Source organism: Haliotis cracherodii, unplaced genomic scaffold (assembly GCF_022045235.1).
Source record: "Haliotis cracherodii isolate W230 unplaced genomic scaffold, xgHalCrac1.p SCAF_5, whole genome shotgun sequence".
In the NCBI taxonomy this organism is placed as follows: domain Eukaryota; kingdom Metazoa; phylum Mollusca; class Gastropoda; order Lepetellida; family Haliotidae; genus Haliotis; species Haliotis cracherodii.
This window is the reverse complement of record NW_027266308.1, coordinates 11,407,864-11,429,940: the sequence shown is the minus strand read 5'-3', so window position 1 is coordinate 11,429,940 and position 22,077 is coordinate 11,407,864. Positions and strand designations below refer to the sequence as shown.

The 22,077-nt window shown below is 39.0% G+C and overlaps 1 protein-coding gene across 1 annotated transcript in view; it reads right to left on the bottom strand.

The window, feature by feature from the left end:
- Positions 1 to 22,077, bottom strand: part of LOC139443043 (pyruvate carboxylase, mitochondrial-like) — a 67,787-nt gene extending 45,710 nt beyond the window's left edge. The window contains exons 1-2 of the mRNA XM_071223965.1: positions 21,949 to 22,077; positions 46 to 241 (exon numbers count right to left, since the gene is read on the bottom strand). Coding sequence (XP_071080066.1) covers positions 46 to 217 — 172 coding nt within the window. The 5' untranslated portion in view covers positions 218 to 241; positions 21,949 to 22,077. The remainder of the gene's footprint in view (positions 1 to 45; positions 242 to 21,948) is intronic.

The window sequence follows — 22,077 nt, the reverse complement described above, 5'->3', positions numbered from 1 at the left end:
GAAATGTGATCTGGGACTACTTGTTGTGTAAGGGTCGAGACTCACCCCTGTTAGCCACCATAAGTTTCTTGATGGGCTGGACGATGGTCGATTCGCCTGCTGTGTAGTATCGGAGGGCCTGGGGCTGTGTGGCAGTGAGAGGACTTGACTGAGCCACGCGGGTCAGTTGACCAGCCGCCTGGCAGATCTGACCGGCTCGGGCCTTGAGCCGCAGCATCGTGAGTTAGTGTGGAAACTGTACCTGCAGACAACATCACGCGTCATGTCACATGTGTAGTATGGGTGAAACGATACAGCAAGATCACGATATATGTATCACGATACGCATATTTACTGGGGGTGAAACGATACATCAGTGCAACAGTGAGTGAGATACGATACATAATACTTCTTTTTTTCTGTATCGATACAAGACGATACACTTGCTGAAATAAATTACTTACTGCTCATTTAATGACCTCAAGCATTTTTGTCTGTCAAATATTTCCAAAAGTGTAGTAATTTGCGTTTCAAGTATACGACTCAAAATGGCTCTTACGAACATGTCTACTGCTAGCTTTTCCTTTTGAACCTTCTTTGAAATATTTATTGTCAAGAAGCTTCCATGCGATTTGAGGAAAACATGCCTATCGATATATGTATCATATTGTCTCCCATGTATCGTGACATGTATCATGTCGTGACCTGGTTGTATCATTTCAATATTTACATCAAAACTGCGAGGAAACTTCTTGACTAGAAATATTTCAGAGCCGGTTCAAAGGTTAAGCTAGCTGTAGACACATGTTCAATGCAGCTATTTTCAGTAGTGAACTTGAAACGATAATTACCATACATGTTGTGATATTTGACAGACAAAAATACTGGCTGTCATTAAAAGTCAATTTATAATTCACTATTGCCATGACTGATAAAATAAGGCATACCTAACCATGCTAAGACGTAATTTTGCATTTAATCTTTGGTATTAAAATATAATGAGATATATATCGATGATAATCAGGTGTTCCCTTCCTGGGACACTTCTTACCTCCCTTGGCTGAGTGTTCTAAAAAGAGGCGGTTCTATTACGTGGGGTCCTTGAGGTTTGTGCCGATAGTATTTGAATATTTAGGCACCCCTACATATTTAACATCCTGTTTCATAAATTCACATCACCTGTAGATCCAGAACTTGATAACACATACTGAGGTTTGTAAGTGGAGCTAGCTTTCTGAGCTTAGCGGCCAGAGCTGAGATTCCCTTGTGTAAAATTTGCAAAAATCAATGCTGAGAATAATGTTTTCAATGTTGACAGAAATAGATGATTGAGAGTGACGTAAATCTCACGAACATCGTGACACACATTAATGCACTGATATTGATCACAAGTTGACGGTGTTATTGACAATGTTAATGTTTGGCCGACCCAACAAGGTGCACTATTGAACTATCCATTTACTCATTAAAGTGGAATAATTGTAATAGCAATGTAAAGCAAAGAATAAAATGTTCATTTCCACAAATTCAAACAATACTTAATGGCACCGGTGCCCCGGTCATGTGGAATGCATTGTTGAGCATTTGTTAAATGGCTTGCGGGAGATATTTGATCAAGTTAACAGACCGGAGACTATGGCTAGATATTGCATTTAATACTGTCATACACATTGATAGAGAATCAGATGGCTCAGCAGAATCTGTCACAAATACAACCGAAGTACTGTTATACAGTGTATCGCAGAACTACAGATAAGCAGCATATTTGCATCAAATACCCCCCAAAATATTCAAAACCTAATTACTTTCAACTAACTTGCGTACAGAAACGCATGCATTAAATGAAAAATTAAATGTATAAAAACTGCTCACGTAAATACCCAATGAACATGATGAAGCTTTTTCAGCATGCGTACAAAGGAGCTAATTTACGTAACATAATTACAAGCTAATTTACTTTCCGAGTCAAGCCTATATATTTAGAACAGTTATATACATCTAAAACATTATTTAATTTTTTTTAAATCTTAAAATGTTCTCTAATTCTGGGGAAAACCCAAGAGTGATGAATAGAGGAGTGAAAAAATATTGTTACCCAATGAAAAATGTAAATAACCCAAATAAAATAGAAACCCTAGAATAAAATCTCAATTGCTCAAAAAGTTATCTTGAGCTGTGTATCATATCTCCTTTCTATAATGACACGTCGACAACATGACGTCACCCACTCCCCCACAGAATTTCCCTCGCTCATGAGCTTGAAATCATTCAAAATACCTCCCCTGAACCCCAAACCAGCGTAGAGCTTCACAAGTGAAATTGTGGCCTTGACCTAGCGAGCCCTCAATATTACATTTGACATTTCAGCTGAAAAACTCCCGCTAGTAGGCTTTCCTTCTGTTTGTATTTGATGTGACATGCTCAACATGCTATGTAGTCGTAGTCGAGCTTATTCCAATCATGAAGGAACTGTGTATTTTGACCTACTTACAGCATTGTGTCAGTCAAACAGGACACAAACATGCTTCATGGTGATATACATGTAATTACCATAACATGGAGATGTGATAATCATGAAAATCATGATAATATAGGATGATGGTGTAATGAAAAGGGAAGAAAATATTTGGAACTTGTAAAAGTCCTCTGGATCATAAGCATCACTGTACAATGTAACATTCTCCATGACAACACACTCACACATCAAGGGGTGAGCATCTTCCGTGGATCCGTGAATTTCCACTAATTTTGGTGCTCACAAACTTAGTAAAAATCTGATGGGTTCCCCCATAAATGATTAATGGACCATGCTCCATTGCAAATAAGTTTCAGCTGGAAAGGAAAATAGCCATTGTCATCCTGCATAAAACAGTATTTAGAAATTTTCATGACCTGACCGTGAAGATCTGGGGTAGAATAGGTGCTCAGCAACCCATGCTTGCCGTAAAAGGCGACTATGCTTGTTGTAAGAGGCGACTAACGTGATCAGGTGGTCAGGCTCCCTGACTTGGATGATGCATGTCATTGTATCACAATTGCGTGACCGATGCTCATGATGTCAATCACTGGACTGTCTTGTCCAAACTCGATTATTTACAGACCGCCATCATATAGCTTGAATATAGCTGAGAGCGGCATTAAACAACAAACCAATAAACAAAAAAATTCAAGATTATTAAGAACATTTTTGGCAAAAAACGTCAATGAAGCAATCTGAAAACCTGAAATGGCCTATCAAGAAAAGATGTTTGTTTGTTTGTTGTTTATCCCTCTCTCAGCAATATTCCAGCTATATGATGATGGTGTGTAAATAATCTAGTCTTGACCTGACAATCCAGTGATTGATAAAATGACAACAATCCAAACATCTGATCCATCAGGGTATGATGACACTGTTAGCGAGCCAGACCACCTCATCCATTTGGTAGCTGGGGACCTATTCTAACCCAGAATCTCCACAGCATGCATTGTGAGCAGGGTGCATCAAGGTATCACCACAGATAGAAACCCACATGGATGCTACCAGTGACACTCTCCAGGTCACATCAACCTATTTATATGGCTGTGACTGTCTTGAGTAGGGGACCAGTCTAAATTTACGACCCGGATACTCCACCCCCTTTGACCCCCGGGGAATTGTTTTACTGGAACCCTGGCAAATGTTATTGACATACATGTAAAAAATTATCAGATCATGCTTACGCTGAAGTCTGCTGAAGTTATATCTGTACTAAAACGTACAAAAGTCGAAAACAATGCGTGTTTAGTCAGAAAGAAATGGAAACTTGCGAAAAAAGAAAAAAATGCGACTTTTTGTATTTAAATAGTACATCACGTGACTGATGTAGTCCTGTGGGTACCCAGGTCCTTCTCAGGACCACCCCGACCCTAGTTACCAGTCCCAACCCTACTAATACCTAGTCCATGCAGTGGTTATAAATAGGAACTAACATTTTTGGTCCATATAATAATAACATATAACAAAACCCTTATAAAAGGCAAATTACTACTAGTCCTTGTGATACCTCAACTATTGGGCAGTTTGGCAAGGACTATAGGACCAGGAGCTTCTTTGACAGGCATTTAGAAGTTGGAGTACTAAGTAAAGAGTGACGTTTTGGTGTAGGTTCCATGACCGTTATCAAGCAAGTGATGTACAGAGTATGGTTGACAAGTTTATATACTGGCTAGGAGACAGTGTTTATACAGTTGAGTAGGTTTAAGATGCAGTTACACTGATGGAGTGAGTGAGTGAGTGAGTAGGGTTTAACGCCGCTTTTAACAGTACCGGTATTCCAGTTATAATATGGGAGGAAATCCCGAAGTGATGCAGGTCTCAGACGTTTACCACTTTGGTGAATCTCACGAGCACGGGTACGGTGCTGACAAACCTAGAAACATAATCGGGGCGAACCCACAATCATAGGTTTCTGGCGTGCCCATAGTCGAACCCACAATCATAAGTTTCTGGCGTGCCCAAGGGACGCAAGTCTGCACGGCGAATCGCGGCGCCTTAGACGACTGGGCCACCCGAGCCCCCTACACTGACGGAGTGGAGAAGCTTGTTATGTACACAGAAGGGTTAAACATATTGGTTGATGAAGCCTGTAATATAAACAACAAAAGGATTATGACTGATTGGGGTCTTCGATGAGTTGGTGGTACGCATACAAGTCAGTGCATTCAAGTTAGGAAAAAGCAACTATTTCAACCAGTTGAACAGATTGCTAACACATGTATCACATGCAGTAAGGCAGAGCTGATCAAGGTCACTGAGGCGTGACTACATATACAATGAGTTGGGTTACAACTGTGAAATGAACCGAGTTAATTAAAAAAATAGTTGCTTTGATCAGGTCACAGATAACTTCTACACCAAGTTACCTCATGAACCATGTATTACTTCATGATCATAGCGGTATCTAAACCTGCTAACCCTCTAGAATATTTCATAAGGGCTGCTATCATTAAACATGTTCAACAAATTAGAAAAAAGAAGGTTGTCCTGACATGTTCCATCTTCCCGAGGCAAGAGCGTTCACTAGCCTTTATCAAAGTCTTGTTTCCACCCTTTCCACTTCAAGCCCACTTTCCGGTGCTAAATATGATTGCACTATCGCACATATTGATAGTCCAATCAGAGAATGTTTCACTAAATCAACTTCAATGAGTGGTACACCTTGTATGTGATTTACCACTGACTGTCTTTGTTGACACGAATATGTCATTTTCATCTTTTAAAACCCCAAACGATTGCCGATGTTTTGTGTCAGAGATGAAATCACAAATGTTTTCATAATCCGATCAACAAGGTCTTCGCCTATGGTATTTGCCATCTTTGTGAACAGCGATCTGATTGGATATCACAATTCATTACAAGGGTACAACTCGAGATGTACACGAGGTGGCGCCAGGGTCAAGCCAAGACAAGTGGTCTTTATGTGGCAAGGGTGAAAACTAGGCTTTGATACAGGCTAGTGGACAAGCGTGCCTTAGGAAGACAATCAAGTTCACGTGTACATTTTGTTTTGTATGTTTTGAGAATGTAATTCATGCGACAGGAACCAAACAAGTGTTTTTCGGTCTATTGAAAGATGTTATACATAAACAAAAGCAACAAATCCAATTCTATAACTGACCCGTGAACATGGTGAAAATCTGGTGTAGAATAGGTCTTCAGCAACCCATGCTTGCCATTAAAGGCGACTATGCTTGTTGTAAGAGGGGACTAATGGGATCGGGTGGTCAGGCTCGCTGACTTGGTTGATGCATGTCATCAATCCCAATTGCGTGGATCGATGCTCATGATATCAATCATTGGCTTGTCTGGTCTAGACTTGAATATATACATCAATGCAAGGACAATGTGATAGACCACTTGAATGTTGTAACCCTGACCTAACAACTTCCGGACAAGAGTGGTACGACACTATTTGAAAGCTTCAAAGAATCAGTATGCTTTATTGTACCTCATAAGTTGTGAAATATTGCCCGACAGAAAGGCAAAGTTGACATCATCCCTCTTGTCATACAGTCTTGTGGAGAATTATTGTCACTGAATCTTAAAAGTGATTGAGTTGGGTTTAACACCACTTTTAACAGTATTCCAGTTATATAACAGCGTGTCAGCTTAATGTGGGAGGAAAGCCCGAAGTGATGCAGGTCTCAGACGTTTACCACTTCAGTGAAACCCACGAGCACGGGTATGGTGCTGACAAACCTAGAAACATAATCGGGGCAAACCGGGATTAGAACCCACAATCATAGGTTTCTGGCGTGCCCAAGGGACGCAACTCTGCACAGCGAATCGTGGCGCCTTAGACGACCGGGCCATCCGTGCCCTCTAAGTGATATGAGAGGTGGAATGTGATTGGACTATAGGAGGGACATAGCCATAACTCGTAATAACCACTGGTGGCGCTACGATCGAGTCACAAAATTCAAGCCTATTTCGGCAAGGGTGGAAACTGGACTTTCATAGTCTGTTAATTCCCTTGCTCTCGTGAAGATGTGTCTGTACATGCTGTTATCAACAGTCCATGAGGTCACTGACCTTGCCATGTGCTGTCAACAAAATCGCTGAGTCTAGCCATAACAAGATAAACTACTTCTGCCTATCTCACACTTTATGTGTAGTACACATCCACCGGACAGACTGGCGTTCACACAGCAGACCTCATGCAGGTGGTATGGATACATCAGCTCACTTTTCATAGATTAGATAGACGTGGTTTAATGGTGATGTTTTTGACAATTACATTTTTAATTAAATCAAGAATATATTTCAGATGAATGACAAAAGAGGGTGGTTCAACTAAATAAATTCTTACCATATACACAGGCACCATGATAAATGGTTTCGATTAGTGAGTGAGTGAGTGAGTCAGTCAGTCAGTGAGTGAGTGAGTGAGTGAGTGAGTGAGTGAGTGAGTGAGTGAGTCAGTGAGTCAGTCAGTCAGTCAGTATGAGTGAGTGAGAATGAGTTAGCATAACGCATATTTAAAAGGTATTTCAGATATATATCACAGCATGTCACTTGATGTAGGACAGTCCTGAAGCAGTTTTTAGACATATACCCATGGTGCAACCCATGGCCACAGGTATGGTGCTGACAAACCAAGAAACATGATCGAGGTAAATCTGGGATTCGAACCCACCATCCTGGGTTTCTAGCATGTGTAAGTGATGCAACCCTGCACGCCAAAAGTGATTAAGTTGAGTGAGACTGACTTTACACGACATAACATGACCTTGACTATCACAGTATCTACCAAGGCGCTAGTGTGGCTCACACATTCTATCAACATGGGAATTGAACCCTTGTCTTTGGTGTGCTGACTGAACCATTAACCTGTACACTACCCAACCTGACTTAATCCATTAAAACAACAGCATGGAGGCAAAATATCTAGAAACTAGGGCTGGGACTAGTCCAGGGGTCCGGAAACCGTCATATGTGCCGGACATGTCCGATTGGGAATCTCAAATGTCCGGACATTCTTAAATTTTGACCGGACATGATCAACAGTTAGGACTGAGCAGTTTCTGTCTGCAGTTGTAACACAATGAAGATTATCTACATTGACAAGCTTTGTTTGTTTTGATTGTTGTAAATACATCGTACCTACATGATAGTCCAGTCGGTCAATCACTGTAATAGGCAATAAACTGAGGATTTATTACTGAGAACATCTTTTAAATTTGAGTTAAAGTGGTTTACAACTGTACATAAATACCTGTGTACCTCATTATCCTCAAATTTACTACCTGGGTAGTCACCTCTCTGTCACACCCTACCCGGGTCTCAAGAGATAGGTACAAAATGTCTGATTGGGAATTTTTTACCATAGCCCTGGCAACATGTATTTAGATACAAGTATTAAACAATCTGGTCATGCATACACAGAGGTTGACTTAAGTCATATCTTTATTCAACCATATAAAAAGTCAGAAGGAATGGGTGGAAATTCAGAAAGAAATGCGAACATTAGTGACTTGTAGTGTAAAAATAGAGTTCTAGATAAATTTTGTCATTAACCAATATATCCTGTGACTAACCACGTGTCCGGGTAGTCCTGTGGGTACCTGGGTCCTACTCAGTACCCACCCAACCCGGGTACCCGAGTTACCCGTCCCAGACCTACTAGAAACATACAGTGATGGATATGACAAACAGAAATAAAAAAAAAGGAATATTATTTACATTTGTCATAAATAAATATAAATTCATTATCATGACTGAGAAGCACTAACTATGCTAAAGGTGTTGCCTGCAACAGGTGCGAACACGAGAAAAACACACTGCAAATTAAATTTTACTTATTATTCTTAAATTACCGTTTTGTATAAAAATAGAGTTCAAATGATTCATCGACATCACTTAGGTATATAAAATACAGCTATCAAAACCATGTTACTATGGTTACAATGCATTTGGCAGTATGTGTCTCATAAATTATGCTGAAAATGAGACAAACATGTGACCGGTCAGACTGACCAACAGCTGTCCTAAAGCAATCGACGCCAGCACAGACCTCCAGTCATTTCATTATTGACAAAACCTAAGAAATACATGTACCGTATTTAACGTAATAAGCACCCAGGGCGCTCTCAAAATTAGAAAAAGGGGGCTCTTATTAGAATATTATTTTGGTGGAAAAAAACAGAGTTGAAAGATCGTTAACTTCGAGGTTTAATGCCAGCCTGAAATGTTTTTTTACGACAGATATATTTTTCCAGAATATAATTGCCCATAATTAAAGGTGCATATAACACATGAGTGCGTATTATACACGTATAAATTTAAGTCTTGTGTACATTGATCAATCCGAAGGGATGCTAATTGGGATTGTTCACTAGCCAATATATCAACAAATATCGCCTTGGGCGCTTATTAGAGCGGGGCGCTTATTACATAAAAACGGTATTCACATATTTTCTCCACTGATCATATCACAATACGTATACGGCTAGTATCTCGGTTTACATGTGCATCGCTAATATGTGCAGACTGACACGACGTCCTGAAATACTATGTGTTGTAACAAAATTAAACAGGTTGGCTCCTTGCTTCACATAAAAAAACATATGCTAAAAATAGATCCTGTCTCTAACAAAAAAAACAAGTCACTCCACACACACACACACACACACACACACAGACACACACACACACACACACACACACACACACACACACACACACACACACCCCTCCACAATGATAGTCCCTTAGTAGTCAGACAGGAAAGGTTCACAATTCATAAACACAAGGGATGGTGGGGTAGCCTAGTGGTTAATGCATTCGCTCGTCACGTTGAAGGCCTGGGTCCTATTCCTCACATGGGTACAATGTGTGAAGCCTATTTCTGGTGTCCCCGCCGTGATATTGCTGGAATATTGCTAAAAGCGTGTAAAACCCTACTCACACACTCACTCAGAAACAAAACTATCTGAAATAATTTATTGCCAAATTTATAATGCTGACAGAAAATTGAATGTGTGCTGCTCTTTTTTCGTTGTTTTTTTTACAAATTTAAATATAATATTTTTTTTTCAAGGACGTTAACAAGAAAATAGGTAAATCAGAAATAAATATGTTGGTATCTACAACCCACCAACATCTATTGCCAAATGGTCCGGCCAATAAATACTATTAAAAATGACAAAACAGATTACTGGCAAAACATTATTACGTTGACTGAAAGGTTATGGTCATCATTGTGTTCCTACAAGTGCCCTATGCTTCTTTCAACACCATCTCCCACCATCACCATCAATTAATCAAATGAAATAAAGATTTTCCCAACCAGGCCATTGAGCATCCACAAGTACGAATAATCAATAGACGCAACCAAAGTAATTAAGTTACCACGTGGGTTCTTCGATTACCTTCAACAGAGCCTCCGAGAGATTACTGTGGCCACTCCGTACGTGGAAATCCTTGGTTCTTCTCTCGTACTAGTTGGACTGTTATATGTGTCAGTGAGGAGTTTCGTCAACAGTCAAAATCCATGACCATAAATATGTACAAAATATGCTGGTCATATCAGCTGTCAGTGGCGAGCCATGAAAGAGACTGTAGTACCCCCAATAAGTGTTCCTGTCTTAAAGATGTATTAATGGAAGTAGGATGTGTTTTTAAATTGACTTTCAAACATAAATCCAACAGGGACACCTTTCATATCAAAGATTCATCCAGGAATCCAATCTAAGCGCCCTTGGACGACAACTTTGGAAACAACGTGTTTCTCTTTTCCAACAAACTCATATCCCCACCAATATATGTTCGGTTGTGTGCAAGACAAGAAATATGATATGGTTTTCAAGATCTGCTCCGGAAACGAGCAATCACCACCATTTTCAGTCCAAGTCAAAGGCGTTGCCATGGAAACTCGAAAAAAATTATTTTTTTAAATTCACTTACCGGTACTATGAAAAGGTACCAGTTCATCACTAGACCTATCTCTGTGCCAAATTTGGTTGACACATATCTCATTGTTTTTGAGTTCTGCTCCGGAAACAAAACGTGACAGACAGGCAGAAGAATGGACAGCACCCATGCCTATGTCCTCCCTTCCACTTGGTGGTGGGGGATAAGCGAGGTAGACCAAAAAACATAAATCAACATTCGTTTCATTTATTTTGCAGTTATACCATCAGGGATTTATCAGACATGAAATAATTCATCCCATATGCATACAAATAGAAAACTGATGCAATAAAATGCATCCACTGGGATGCAGAAATTGTGTGTGCAAGGGAGAACTAATGCTGTTATTTCATATTCTGGTTCCACTTAAAATCTATTTCTGGAGCATAGCCATGAAAATAATACTATACACAGTGGAATGCGTCAGGATCCTCTAGCACTAGCACTTGTCGGTTTGTTACATTTGGGGAACTCCATATCTGTGTAACAGTGCTCCTGTTGACTTTTGAAACCTGTGGACTGGCAACTCTAAAAATGACCAGCCCCCCCCCCCCCCCCCCTCCATTTTTTGTCAGTCCCAACTTTTACCAAGTTTTAATTCTTTCAACATCATCAACAATGCAGTGTACATGGCTGACAAATTCAACGACGTTATCTTTCAAGTAACTTCGTGAGAGTACATGTCATTCACACAAAATTCAGTCACAATATTCAACTCAAGTTCTAGACAACTTTATTGACTATCACCTATGTTTTGTTCAACAACAAAGATTTAAACGGTTCTTTATTTGCCGGTCTACAGGGACTGACAGTCACATGAATTCCAAGCCTAATGTTACTGGTAAAAAACTATTAATTATTGTTAAACAGGAACAATGAGCAATGTTATATCATTGCCTTACATCACATTTCTCCGAGGACCCCATGTTCTACTAGGACCCCTAAGACTAAAGCCTTTGAGTCCCATGGACACATGCTGGAACAGACAAAACACTGTCAATCTTGAAATTAACGCAAACGTGAATTAAATGCCAAAAATGCAAGCAGTCTTTGCTCACATTAATTAACGACAAGCATAGTCGCCTTTAACGGCAAGCATGGGTTGCTGAAGACCTATTCTATCCCAGAATCTTCACGGGTCCAATAGTAAAGGTATCCTAAGGACTAGTAGAAGGGTTTAAGGGTTTTGCTATATGTTATCATTATAAGGACTAGTGGACAAAAACTGTTAGTTTCTAACGCTGAAAAACAGGTTTATTGAACAGCAGTTGTAACTAGTTTGTAACAATGTTATTCAAAGAATAGGAATTACACAATGGGTTATCGGTGAGTTATCACTGCTGGGGTCAAGAGTTCTACCCAATCGTGTCAAGCTTGTTGACACATTCTCCGCATTCCAATCAGTGAACTGTTTTAAGTTCAATTATTTTTTTGCCTTTGAATTTCCTTAATGCCAGTCAACAGAGCAAACATATAAACCGTGTGCTGCTTTTAAGAAAACATTGTTTAGTGTTTAAACGAAGTGCTTTACTTAGTGCTAATGAGCGGTGCTATTTGTGTTTGATTGGATTATTGTTAGGTTGGATTAAGGTAAGGATATGCATAATTCAACTGTGGATGGGGGGGGGGGGGGGGGAGAGTCGCATTGATATTGAGTTGTTTTTGCCTAGGGGTTAGCAGTGGTACAGGGATTGACTTAGCTCGCGATTCCACAATATTCTCGCATTGTTTGTAGATAAAACGTAGAGCTTTCAATAGTTTTATCTGCATTAACACTTTCATTTTCACCAACAAAAATCTAAAATGTCATATTGCTTGAATAAATTTATCTACGGTACCTAAAAATGTCAATAAAAAACTTACACACTTAATTATTCAATCGTCAAATAATGTCAATCGAAACAGCGATAAGCATACTCGCAACATTGCATGCTATCTCCTAATACTGTGCATAACCGATTCCTATATCACTGCATGGAGCTTTGCATCAGCTGACAATGGTGAGGTACAATTTTTTTATCCCTGATTGGCAAACAAGTGTTTGTTTTTACATACTAAACACTTTGGCAGCGCACGAAAATCTTATTCCGTGATCTACAAATCCAAGTCAATAAACATATTTTCTAAAGACTTAAATCCTAGCAGAAATCAAAGACGTTGATCTACATGTATGTGCGTCCGTGCAGAAATCAAGAGAAAAAAAGACAATCACGGGTAAAGTTTCAAATGTGAACAAATTTCGATTTGGAATGACAGCAAAACAAAAACTAAATGCATAAACATACAACTCTTTCTCCATAATAATCTACAAATTGCAGATCAGAAACGATTGTAATTTAGATGAAATTCACTTAGCCAGTGACGGCACCAGTGGAAGAGTTTTCATGATCGCACCCTCGTGCAAGAATGGCTACCGTGCGTGAATTACAAATTTTGAACTATTTCTAGTGGCCCAACAGCAAGTTGGATTTAGATTTTTTAGAATATGCTACGATACGTTTGCTTCCAAATTTGTCCATAAAAATTGAAAACTGTGACTTAATCATTCAGATGTAACTCTTAAACATCATGAATGTCAACAACAGTCTTTTCAACTTCCGCTCGTAAACATTTTCTGACTGCTGAACATGGCAAACATGCCGCCTTCTGTGTGAAATAAATGACTTAATTGTTGCTAATTAAACAAGAGGGTGAACCTGGAGCAAAAGTCATTGTATAATGAACAGTCACTTCTAATTAATTGAAAAGTGCATATTGATAAGATTTCATATGATACGGTTAGAGACCCCGCCTCTGATATGGTACACACTTCTGACGGAAATAAGACAGCGAAATTGACGAAAGCACTGGAATGTAAATAATATATTTTTTGCCAACAAACTGTAATACCATTTACAACAGTCGCTATTTCTGTCATCACTCTAAATATATTGAATTACGATCTAAACACACATTGTCGAAATTTGATAACTGCAGATTGTTGTCTCCTGCATGCAAACGAAATGAACAGCTGATGGTAGTAAACATGCCTCCTAAATGATTTATTAATTTTCCTTGCGAATAACTCCCCATCAAGTCGACAATGAACAGAAATACACAAATATTAGTGTAATTTCTCCTAAAGAAGAACAGAAATGTAAGTGGATTGTAATTTTTTTGTTAATACTCATGGAAATGCTGAAAATCACGTTTTTTAAAACAGCAGTCCTCGGGAAAAATCATCTTCCATGTAAAAATATAATCAAAGATTGAAAAAAACACTCCGAAAAATGTTATCGAAAACCGGACAACCGCCGCGGATTGTCCTGTTTTCGATCAGAGCTCTCCGCGTCATAGGTTTTCGGACATCATATGTTTTCTATCACAAATACTTGAACTAAAACGTGAAGTGTGGCATTAACAAATTACAAATGTAAATACTCAGATGATGGCTTGTTTTTAAGATAAGTTGTCTTTTAGCCTATAAGTGAATGAGATGTTTTACAGTTGTTCATGTGATTAGCGAGAAAACTATGAATGTTTCTTCAGCGTCCGAAAACCCATAACATGGGGACATATGTTGTATGAATGTCTTATGTTTGCAATGGAGTTTTGTTTTTTTCAACAAAAGGTAAGTAAGTACAAAGTAAGTTTTCTTCAATATGCTTCAACATGGGGAAAGGGTCAGACATTGCACGCTTGTGACAGTTGTCCTTGTGTCTGGGGGAAGGGGGGTAAAGTTTATGGCAGTATTCCCCCAGGCCTGGCAGGTAGCCAGGTGCGCGGAAGCTATGCCCAATTTTTAAAAGCACTGATTTAACTTTGAAATTTTACTGCATCCGCTATCTTTGTTTATTTGACTTATTGACTTTTGCCATTGACATTTTACATTACTTGGTATGAATGTTGTCCAAACTGCAAGAAATTGCTTTAAATGCAATCAAATGTTTAAAAAATTCTGGGGTGGGGGGCATCCCCCCCCACCCCTACACCTTTCCTCTTTTTTCAGGAAAACCTGCTCACATCCGTGAATTCTAATGCTAATATTTTTAAATACATGTATTTGCAGTGGAATAATTAATGTTTGAAAATAGAATTTACATATCTATAAAATCTAGTAATATTACTTGCAACATTATTTGAGTGACAAGTACCAAAAATCAAATACAGTTTCCTCACTGTGTGAATATGAACCATCTCTGAAAATTAGTAAAATCTAATCACACGCCAAAAAATCTCATTGCTTTTGGACCGGGGGAGATTTTCTCTCATAGGTAAAATATTCCAGGATAATCCCTGTGGTATTAATGTGGAGACGCATTAATTTCCAGATTTACAGTATATAATTTAGGTACATCCATGACCCAGTTTTGTATGTTTTTTGTTGTTTTACTCCGCACTCAGCTATATGACAGCGGTCTGTAAATAATCGAGTCTGGACAAGACAATCCAGTGATTGACATCATGAGCATCGATCCACGCAATTGGGATCAATGACATGCATCAACCAAGACCCGAGCCTGACCACCCGATCCCGTTAGTTGCCTCTTACGACAAGCATAGTCGCCTTTTACGGCAAGCATGGGTTGCTGAAGACCTATTCTTCCCCGGATCTTCAGATGTTTATAGCGACTATCCGAAAGAAATCTGCCACTGAATATCAGGAATATTGTGACATCATTACCCTGACTATCACCATGCCGATGTTTCATCTTCATGCATGGCTTTAACATCCGCGTCAGGGCTGGAATTGAGTGCCTGGAGCAATGAGGTGTACAAGTATTGTCATTTACATTCGTGTCTTGTGTATGTTATTCAGCCATGATGCAGGTAGTCCAGATGTTGTTCACGATATCATTTTTCAATTAGCATGGTTATGAATATATCACAGACATACCGTATTCGACGGAATAAGTGCCCTGGGCACTCTCAAAGTTAGAAATAGGGGCTCTTATTAGAATATAATTTTGGTGAGAAAAAAAACAGACTTGAAACATCGTAAATTTTGTGGTTTGAGCTGAAATCCTGAAATGATACATAACAAAAGTCTACACTCAGACATATTTTCCAGAATTTAATTGCCCATAATTAGGGTGCAATATTTTAACACACAAGTGCGTATTATATACGAATAAATAAGTCTTGTGTACATTGATCAATCGGAAATTGATTGGGATTGTTCACTAGCCAATATATTAGCAAATATCCCTGTGGGCGCTTATCAGAGCGTAATCAAACATGGCAAAGTCTGGCTCATTTAAATTAATACCAAGTACACAGGCAGCATGATGCATGATTAGGAGTGAGTGAGTGAGTGAGTGGGCTGCTTGTTCTAGTCCCAACTGATGCCAATTTGAAGTGGTAGCAGAGTCCTGTACACAGCCATGTCCAGGCCGGGCAAAAGTGTGTATGACCTGGCAGGGTGACCATGTTGAACAAACGCGCAAAATGACACGCTCAGCAAGATGACACACACAGCAAGATGACACACTCAGCAAGATGACACACTCAGCAAGATGACACACTCGGCAAGATGACACACTCAGCAAGATGACACACTCAGCAAAATGACACTTGGCAACAGGACACACTCAGCAAGATGACACACTCAGCAAAATGACACTTGGCAACATGACACTCTTCAAGATGACATACTCAGCGAGATGACACAATCTTCCAGATGACACACTCAGCAAAATGACACACTCAGCAAGATGACACACACAGCAAGATGACACACTCAGCAAGATGACACACTCAGCAAGATGACACTCAGCAAAATGACACACTCTTCAAGATGACACACTCAGCAAGATGACACTCTGCAAAATGACACACTCAGCAAGATGACAGACTCAGCAAGATGACACACTCGGCAAGATGACACACTCAGCAAGATGACACACTCAGCAAGATGACACACTCAGCAAGATGACACTCTGCAAAATGACACACTCAGCAAGATGACACACTCGGCAAGATGACACACTCAGCAAGATGACACACTCAGCAAGATGACACACTCAGCAAGATGACACACTCTTCAAGATGACACACTCGGCAAGATGACACACTCGGCAAGATGACACACTCAGCAAGATGACCCCCTTGGCAAGGTACCACTCAGCAAGATGACACACACAGCATGATGTTTAAGATGGGCTAAACAACCAACAGTCACACCCTTCTAAGCCCTCATGGAGACTGAAGATAATAGGTCCTCAGCAACCATTGTTTGTTGTAAGAAATGACCAAATGGATTGAGGGGTCAAGCTGACATGGTTGATTGAATGTCATCTATCCAAATTACATAGATTGATTCTCATGATGTCAATCATTGAATTGCCGGGTCCAGACTCGAATATTTAGAGACCATCTGAAATATTGCTGACTTAGGCATTAAACAACAAACAAATTCATCATTTTGCAACGGAATCCAGGTCTGGTACAACAAATAACAAATATTCCATTTCCAGATAAATTCTGAGAAGCTCACTAAAATTACCCGTTCCTCTTGCCACTGCTTGAATGATGTGAACCTCTTGCTGAAGGCACTCTTGCCAAAAGCACTCTTGCTGAAGGCACTCTTGCTGAAGGCACTCAGGGCCTAAGCTATTTACACCTGGTTGACATGTAACCAGTAATTCCTAGTTTTAAGGAGGGCTGTATATAACTAAATATATTACCATTGTCATTTCAAAAGGAAAATGCAGAAACAAGTATCAAATATCAACATTGTTACACAACATGATCAATTTGTGATAGTCAAGAACAATGAACATGAAGAATGACATCTCACAATGTCCAACACAGTCAACCTTGAACGACCTCATTGAACGACCTTGTGGGCTCAAGGTATTAAAACCTTCCCACATGAAACAAAAAAATTGAATAGCGTAAAACGATCCTTTATGTTAATAGCTTGTGGGCCATCTGTTAGCTAAGATTGCATCATGTGTGTATGCTGTAGAAGACTGCAAGCACACACATAACGAGGTCCTGAGCCGATCCCCTGCTGCCATGTGTACAACATGGACCATGATAATGAATTTTCACTGCATACTACTCATAGTCACAGCATGGTAATATCTGATGTAACTGTCTACTGATCTAAACATGTTTCAGGACTTTCACTATATTTGCTAATAAACAGAAATGTTTACCGACCAGACTTGTAACCTGTGCACTGAGGTGAGGTGAGGTGAAATGGGGTTTAACTTCCAGTCCAAGATTATTGCACTTATATAGCGACGTGCATGTACGTGTGTGTGTTTGTGTGGCTGCTTGTACTAGTCCGGACTGATGCCGATTTATAGTGCTAGCTCACTGAGATACCCCATGCCGCAGTTTAACATCAATATCCCACTCAGACACACTATACTGACTCCAAGCCGACCAGTCCTTGTTTTAGCCCCTTAATGCCAAGCGCCAGACAGGGTAACAACAAGTACCATATTTTAACGTCTTTTGGTATGACGTGGCCGGGGATCGATCCTTCGACCTTCCGCTCTCCGGGCGGACGCTCTACCACTAGACCTTGGAGGCAGTCACCTGTGCACTGAGCAGAGGGCACCTGTATTTTGGCTTGGACTAAGATGCTCTTACAAACAGCAGAGCTCAGGATAACTTTTTGCGCATTTGAGTTTCTACTCTAGGGTTTCTATTTTAATTAGGTTATTACATTTTTCATTGGGTAACCAATATTTTTTCACTCATCTATTCATCCCTCAATTGGGTTTTTCCCACAATTAGTGAACATTTTAAGATTTTAAAAAAATTAAATAATGTTTTAAATGTATATAACTGTTCTAAATATACAGACTTGACTCGGAAAGTAAATTAGCTTGTAATTGTGTTTCAGAAATTAGCTCCTTTGTACACATGCTGAAAAAGCTTCATTGGGTATATACGTGAGCTGTTTTTATAGTTTGAGTTTTTCATTTAATGCATGCTTTTCTGTACGCAAGTTAATTGAAAGAATTGGGTTACTTGGCATTTCACAGTAGAGGGCTGTTTATCAGAGACACTACAGTAAGCTGGTGATGATGCAAGTTGGTCAATAAATGTTATCTTGGTCAAAGAGTGCAAGTATGTGTGTACTTTGGACCCGGACAGACCCAATATTTCCATTTACTCTCAGACGGTTAAATAACGACTCAAAGTTCACGTCGCTTCACCCGTGCTCTCTTTCTCTTATCAAAGTGACTTGACCCATCTCAGAAAAGGGTAACCTCCGATTTTTAAACAAATCCACAAAGTACTTTTTACAATGCAATGAAAATAACTGCATGGTGTATACGACTGTAGACATGGTAAACAAGATTGTGAGCAAATCTCTTTATCATGTTTGTCAGTGCAGCACTGGCAACAGTTCACTGTAGATATGAGTGACTTAGTTTAATGTGATTTGATGTGACGAATCTTTGAGACACCACTTCAGCACACTTTTGTTTTGTTGACTGCTCTTGCATAATGCCCATTACAAGCAGTACTGTAGGACACTGTAAAATGTTAACAAAAATGTACACTGTATATTGTTAACAATAAGGTTAACAATAATGTACACTGTAGATTGTTAACAATAATGTTCACTGTGAATTGTTAACAATGTTCCATTTAGATTGTTAACAATAATGTACAATTTTGTTAACAATAATGTTCACTGTAAATTGTTAACAATAATGTTCACTATAGATTGTTAACAATAATGTACACTGTAGATTGTTAAGAATAATGTTAACTGTAAATTGTTAATTATCTTCGCTGTAAAGTGTTAACAATAATGTTCACTATAGATTGTTAACAATAATGTACACTGTAGATTGTTAACAATACTGTTTACTGTCAATTGTTAATAATGTTCGCAGTAAATTGTTAACAATAATGTACACTGTAAATTGTTAACAATACTGTACACCATAGAATGTTAACAATACTGTACACCATAGACTGTTAACAATACTGTACACTATATACTGTTAACAATACTGTACACCATAGACTGTTAACAATACTGTACACCATAGACTGTTAACAATACTGTACGCTGTAAATTGTTAATAATACTGTACAATGAACTTGAGCGATTTTAGATTGTTTGCCCTTTGACCTTTGAATGCTTGTTTTTGCTACGCCATCTCAATAACGGCAATCTCGGATGCTCTTTGACTGTCATTTTAAATGTTGGTTTTGTTGAGAGATTCTGATCTTTTCAATACATTTTACTCCATGCATCTATCTTTTGTGTTTTTGTGCTTACCAGAACCATGAGAACTGATAGTCATACAATCTACAATTTTGAGTTTTAATGATTCAGTGATCGTATTGCTTTCTCCAGAACTTGGAATGAAAATTATTTAGCATGTTCCACAAATTCTCAATTTGTATATATATATATATATGTACTGGAAGCAATTCTGTGTCCAAAATATACTGGAATCAGACCATGTAGAAAAGAAAATACACGTTCCCTTCACAACCACCACCTATTCACAGCCTCATATTTCAGCCCATACATATCTAATAGGGAACAATATGAGGTGAGGTGAGGTGAAATTGGGTTTAACGTCGCGTCCAAGATTATTGCACTTATAACATGTATAAAGCAACGTGCATGCACGTGTATGTGTGTGGCTGCTTGTACTTGTCCAGACTGATGCCGACATGTAGTGCTAGCTCACTGAGATACCATGCCACAGTTTAACATGAATACCCCACTCAGAAACACTATACTGACTCCGAGCCGACCAGTCCTTGTTTTAGCCCCTTAATGCCGAGCGCCAGACTGGATAACAACAAGTACCATCTTTTAAAGTCTTTTGGTATGACGCGACCGGGGATCCAACCCCGGACCTTCTGCTCTCCGGACGGACGCTCTACCACTAGACCACTATGAACAGACATGGCAGACAATGTGCTTATTATTGTAATACAATATTGACATCCATGACTGCAGTGAAACAGTGTCAACTGATAACAAGCATGACAGGTGTAGCTGATCCTCCGTAACCCACACATTACTGTGGCCAGTTTCAGAATACATGTTCCCCAAATTAGCATAGCCCTTCATCATGTTCATGGCCATGTTGGCTGACCGGTTTGCAAATTGGCTGACCACTCACACAAACTTTGGCTGACCATACACAGCAATAATCAACATGTGACCAAGTAGGCCAACATTTACCAGTATACATTAAACGACTTATCAATGGCTTACTCCTAAACAGATTTTCCACCTTTCTGTGCAATCAGTTGTACACATGTCGAACATGTTGAAATCAAACTAAAAATAACATAACTATAAATTTTCATACAAGAGGTTAATTATGCTAATGAGATTGTAATTTGGGGAAAATATCCATATTTACTTCCATTATATTTGTTGTAGAACAATTATAATGCTTTGATGATCGTGAATTATATAATGTGACAGCAGCTGGCAGCGTATATTGCAACTCGTTCCATAATACATGCCACCATACTTATTACATTTAAAAGGAAGGTTGGGGATAATTTTAAAATGTCTGTCATCTCTAGGATATATAACAAAAACATTAGCTTATTTATTAGCTCTTTTACAGAATACTTATAAAACATTGGAAAGGAAGGTTGGGAATAATTTTAAAATGTATTCAGTCATAATAGTGGTATTCTGGTGGTCAAAAATTGTGCTTAATGAAAAGTAAACTTCACATGGCTATCTTGAAAATACCTGAGCAAGGAAGCAGTACTAAGTTGTTTCGTGGAAGTTAATTTTCCTTTGTGTGTGAGTCAGCATGGTCACTCAGCTATAGTGTACGTGACTATATCGTCCAGACAGATCAGACAAAATGTGTGAACATGTGCATAGAATCTAAACTAATTCGTTTGTTGGGGAAAGCTATTTTGAGTTCATTGCAAGGATAAAAATATATGTTCATCAACAGGGCCGGGTGCACATGCAAGCATCCTTTTTCAGGGAAACATTAATAGTTATCAGGAAAAAATCTCAAATCTGGTCATTATAAAATTAAAACTAATGGCAAACTAATAATACAACTTTTACACAAGCCATTAGAACTTTTCATGTCAATAAAATATGTTTATACAATCTAAACTAGAGAAGGTTAACTCGATTTAATAATAAGACATGTCAGAAGCAATATCACCAATGAAAATATCACATGATGTAGATTTCGTGTGTTTCTATTGTTTTGAACAGCTGAAACCAGTGCATTGCAAGGGAGGTAACTCTCACCAGGTAAATTCGAAAGTCAAGAATAATAAATTTACTGTTACAAATGCGTTTCTTTGAGGACAATATGATAATTTATTCAGTGACCGCATTGCACATATGAACCGATGTACTGTCGAACGACAGACATGTTTCGTCACTCCGTACGTTCTGCGGCCCGGCCAATGATGAAGCTAGTGGCACTCATGCGTGACTCGTGTTAAATGGTGATCTTGCATGCGGCAACATGCGTTGCAGCAAATGCATCAACACGAACAAAACGTTACATAAAGACATGATTAATATAGAGAGATTGATAAAAGCACGTTTATGCTAATGCACTTGCCTTTAAGCTGTGATATGTACAAGCAATGTCCTCACGCCTCCGCTGTCTACCGGCTCGAGTGTATCACTGACAGTCCCGGTTGTAAATAGACTGTCTATCACGTGAATTCTCCTCCGACCTTGACCTTCA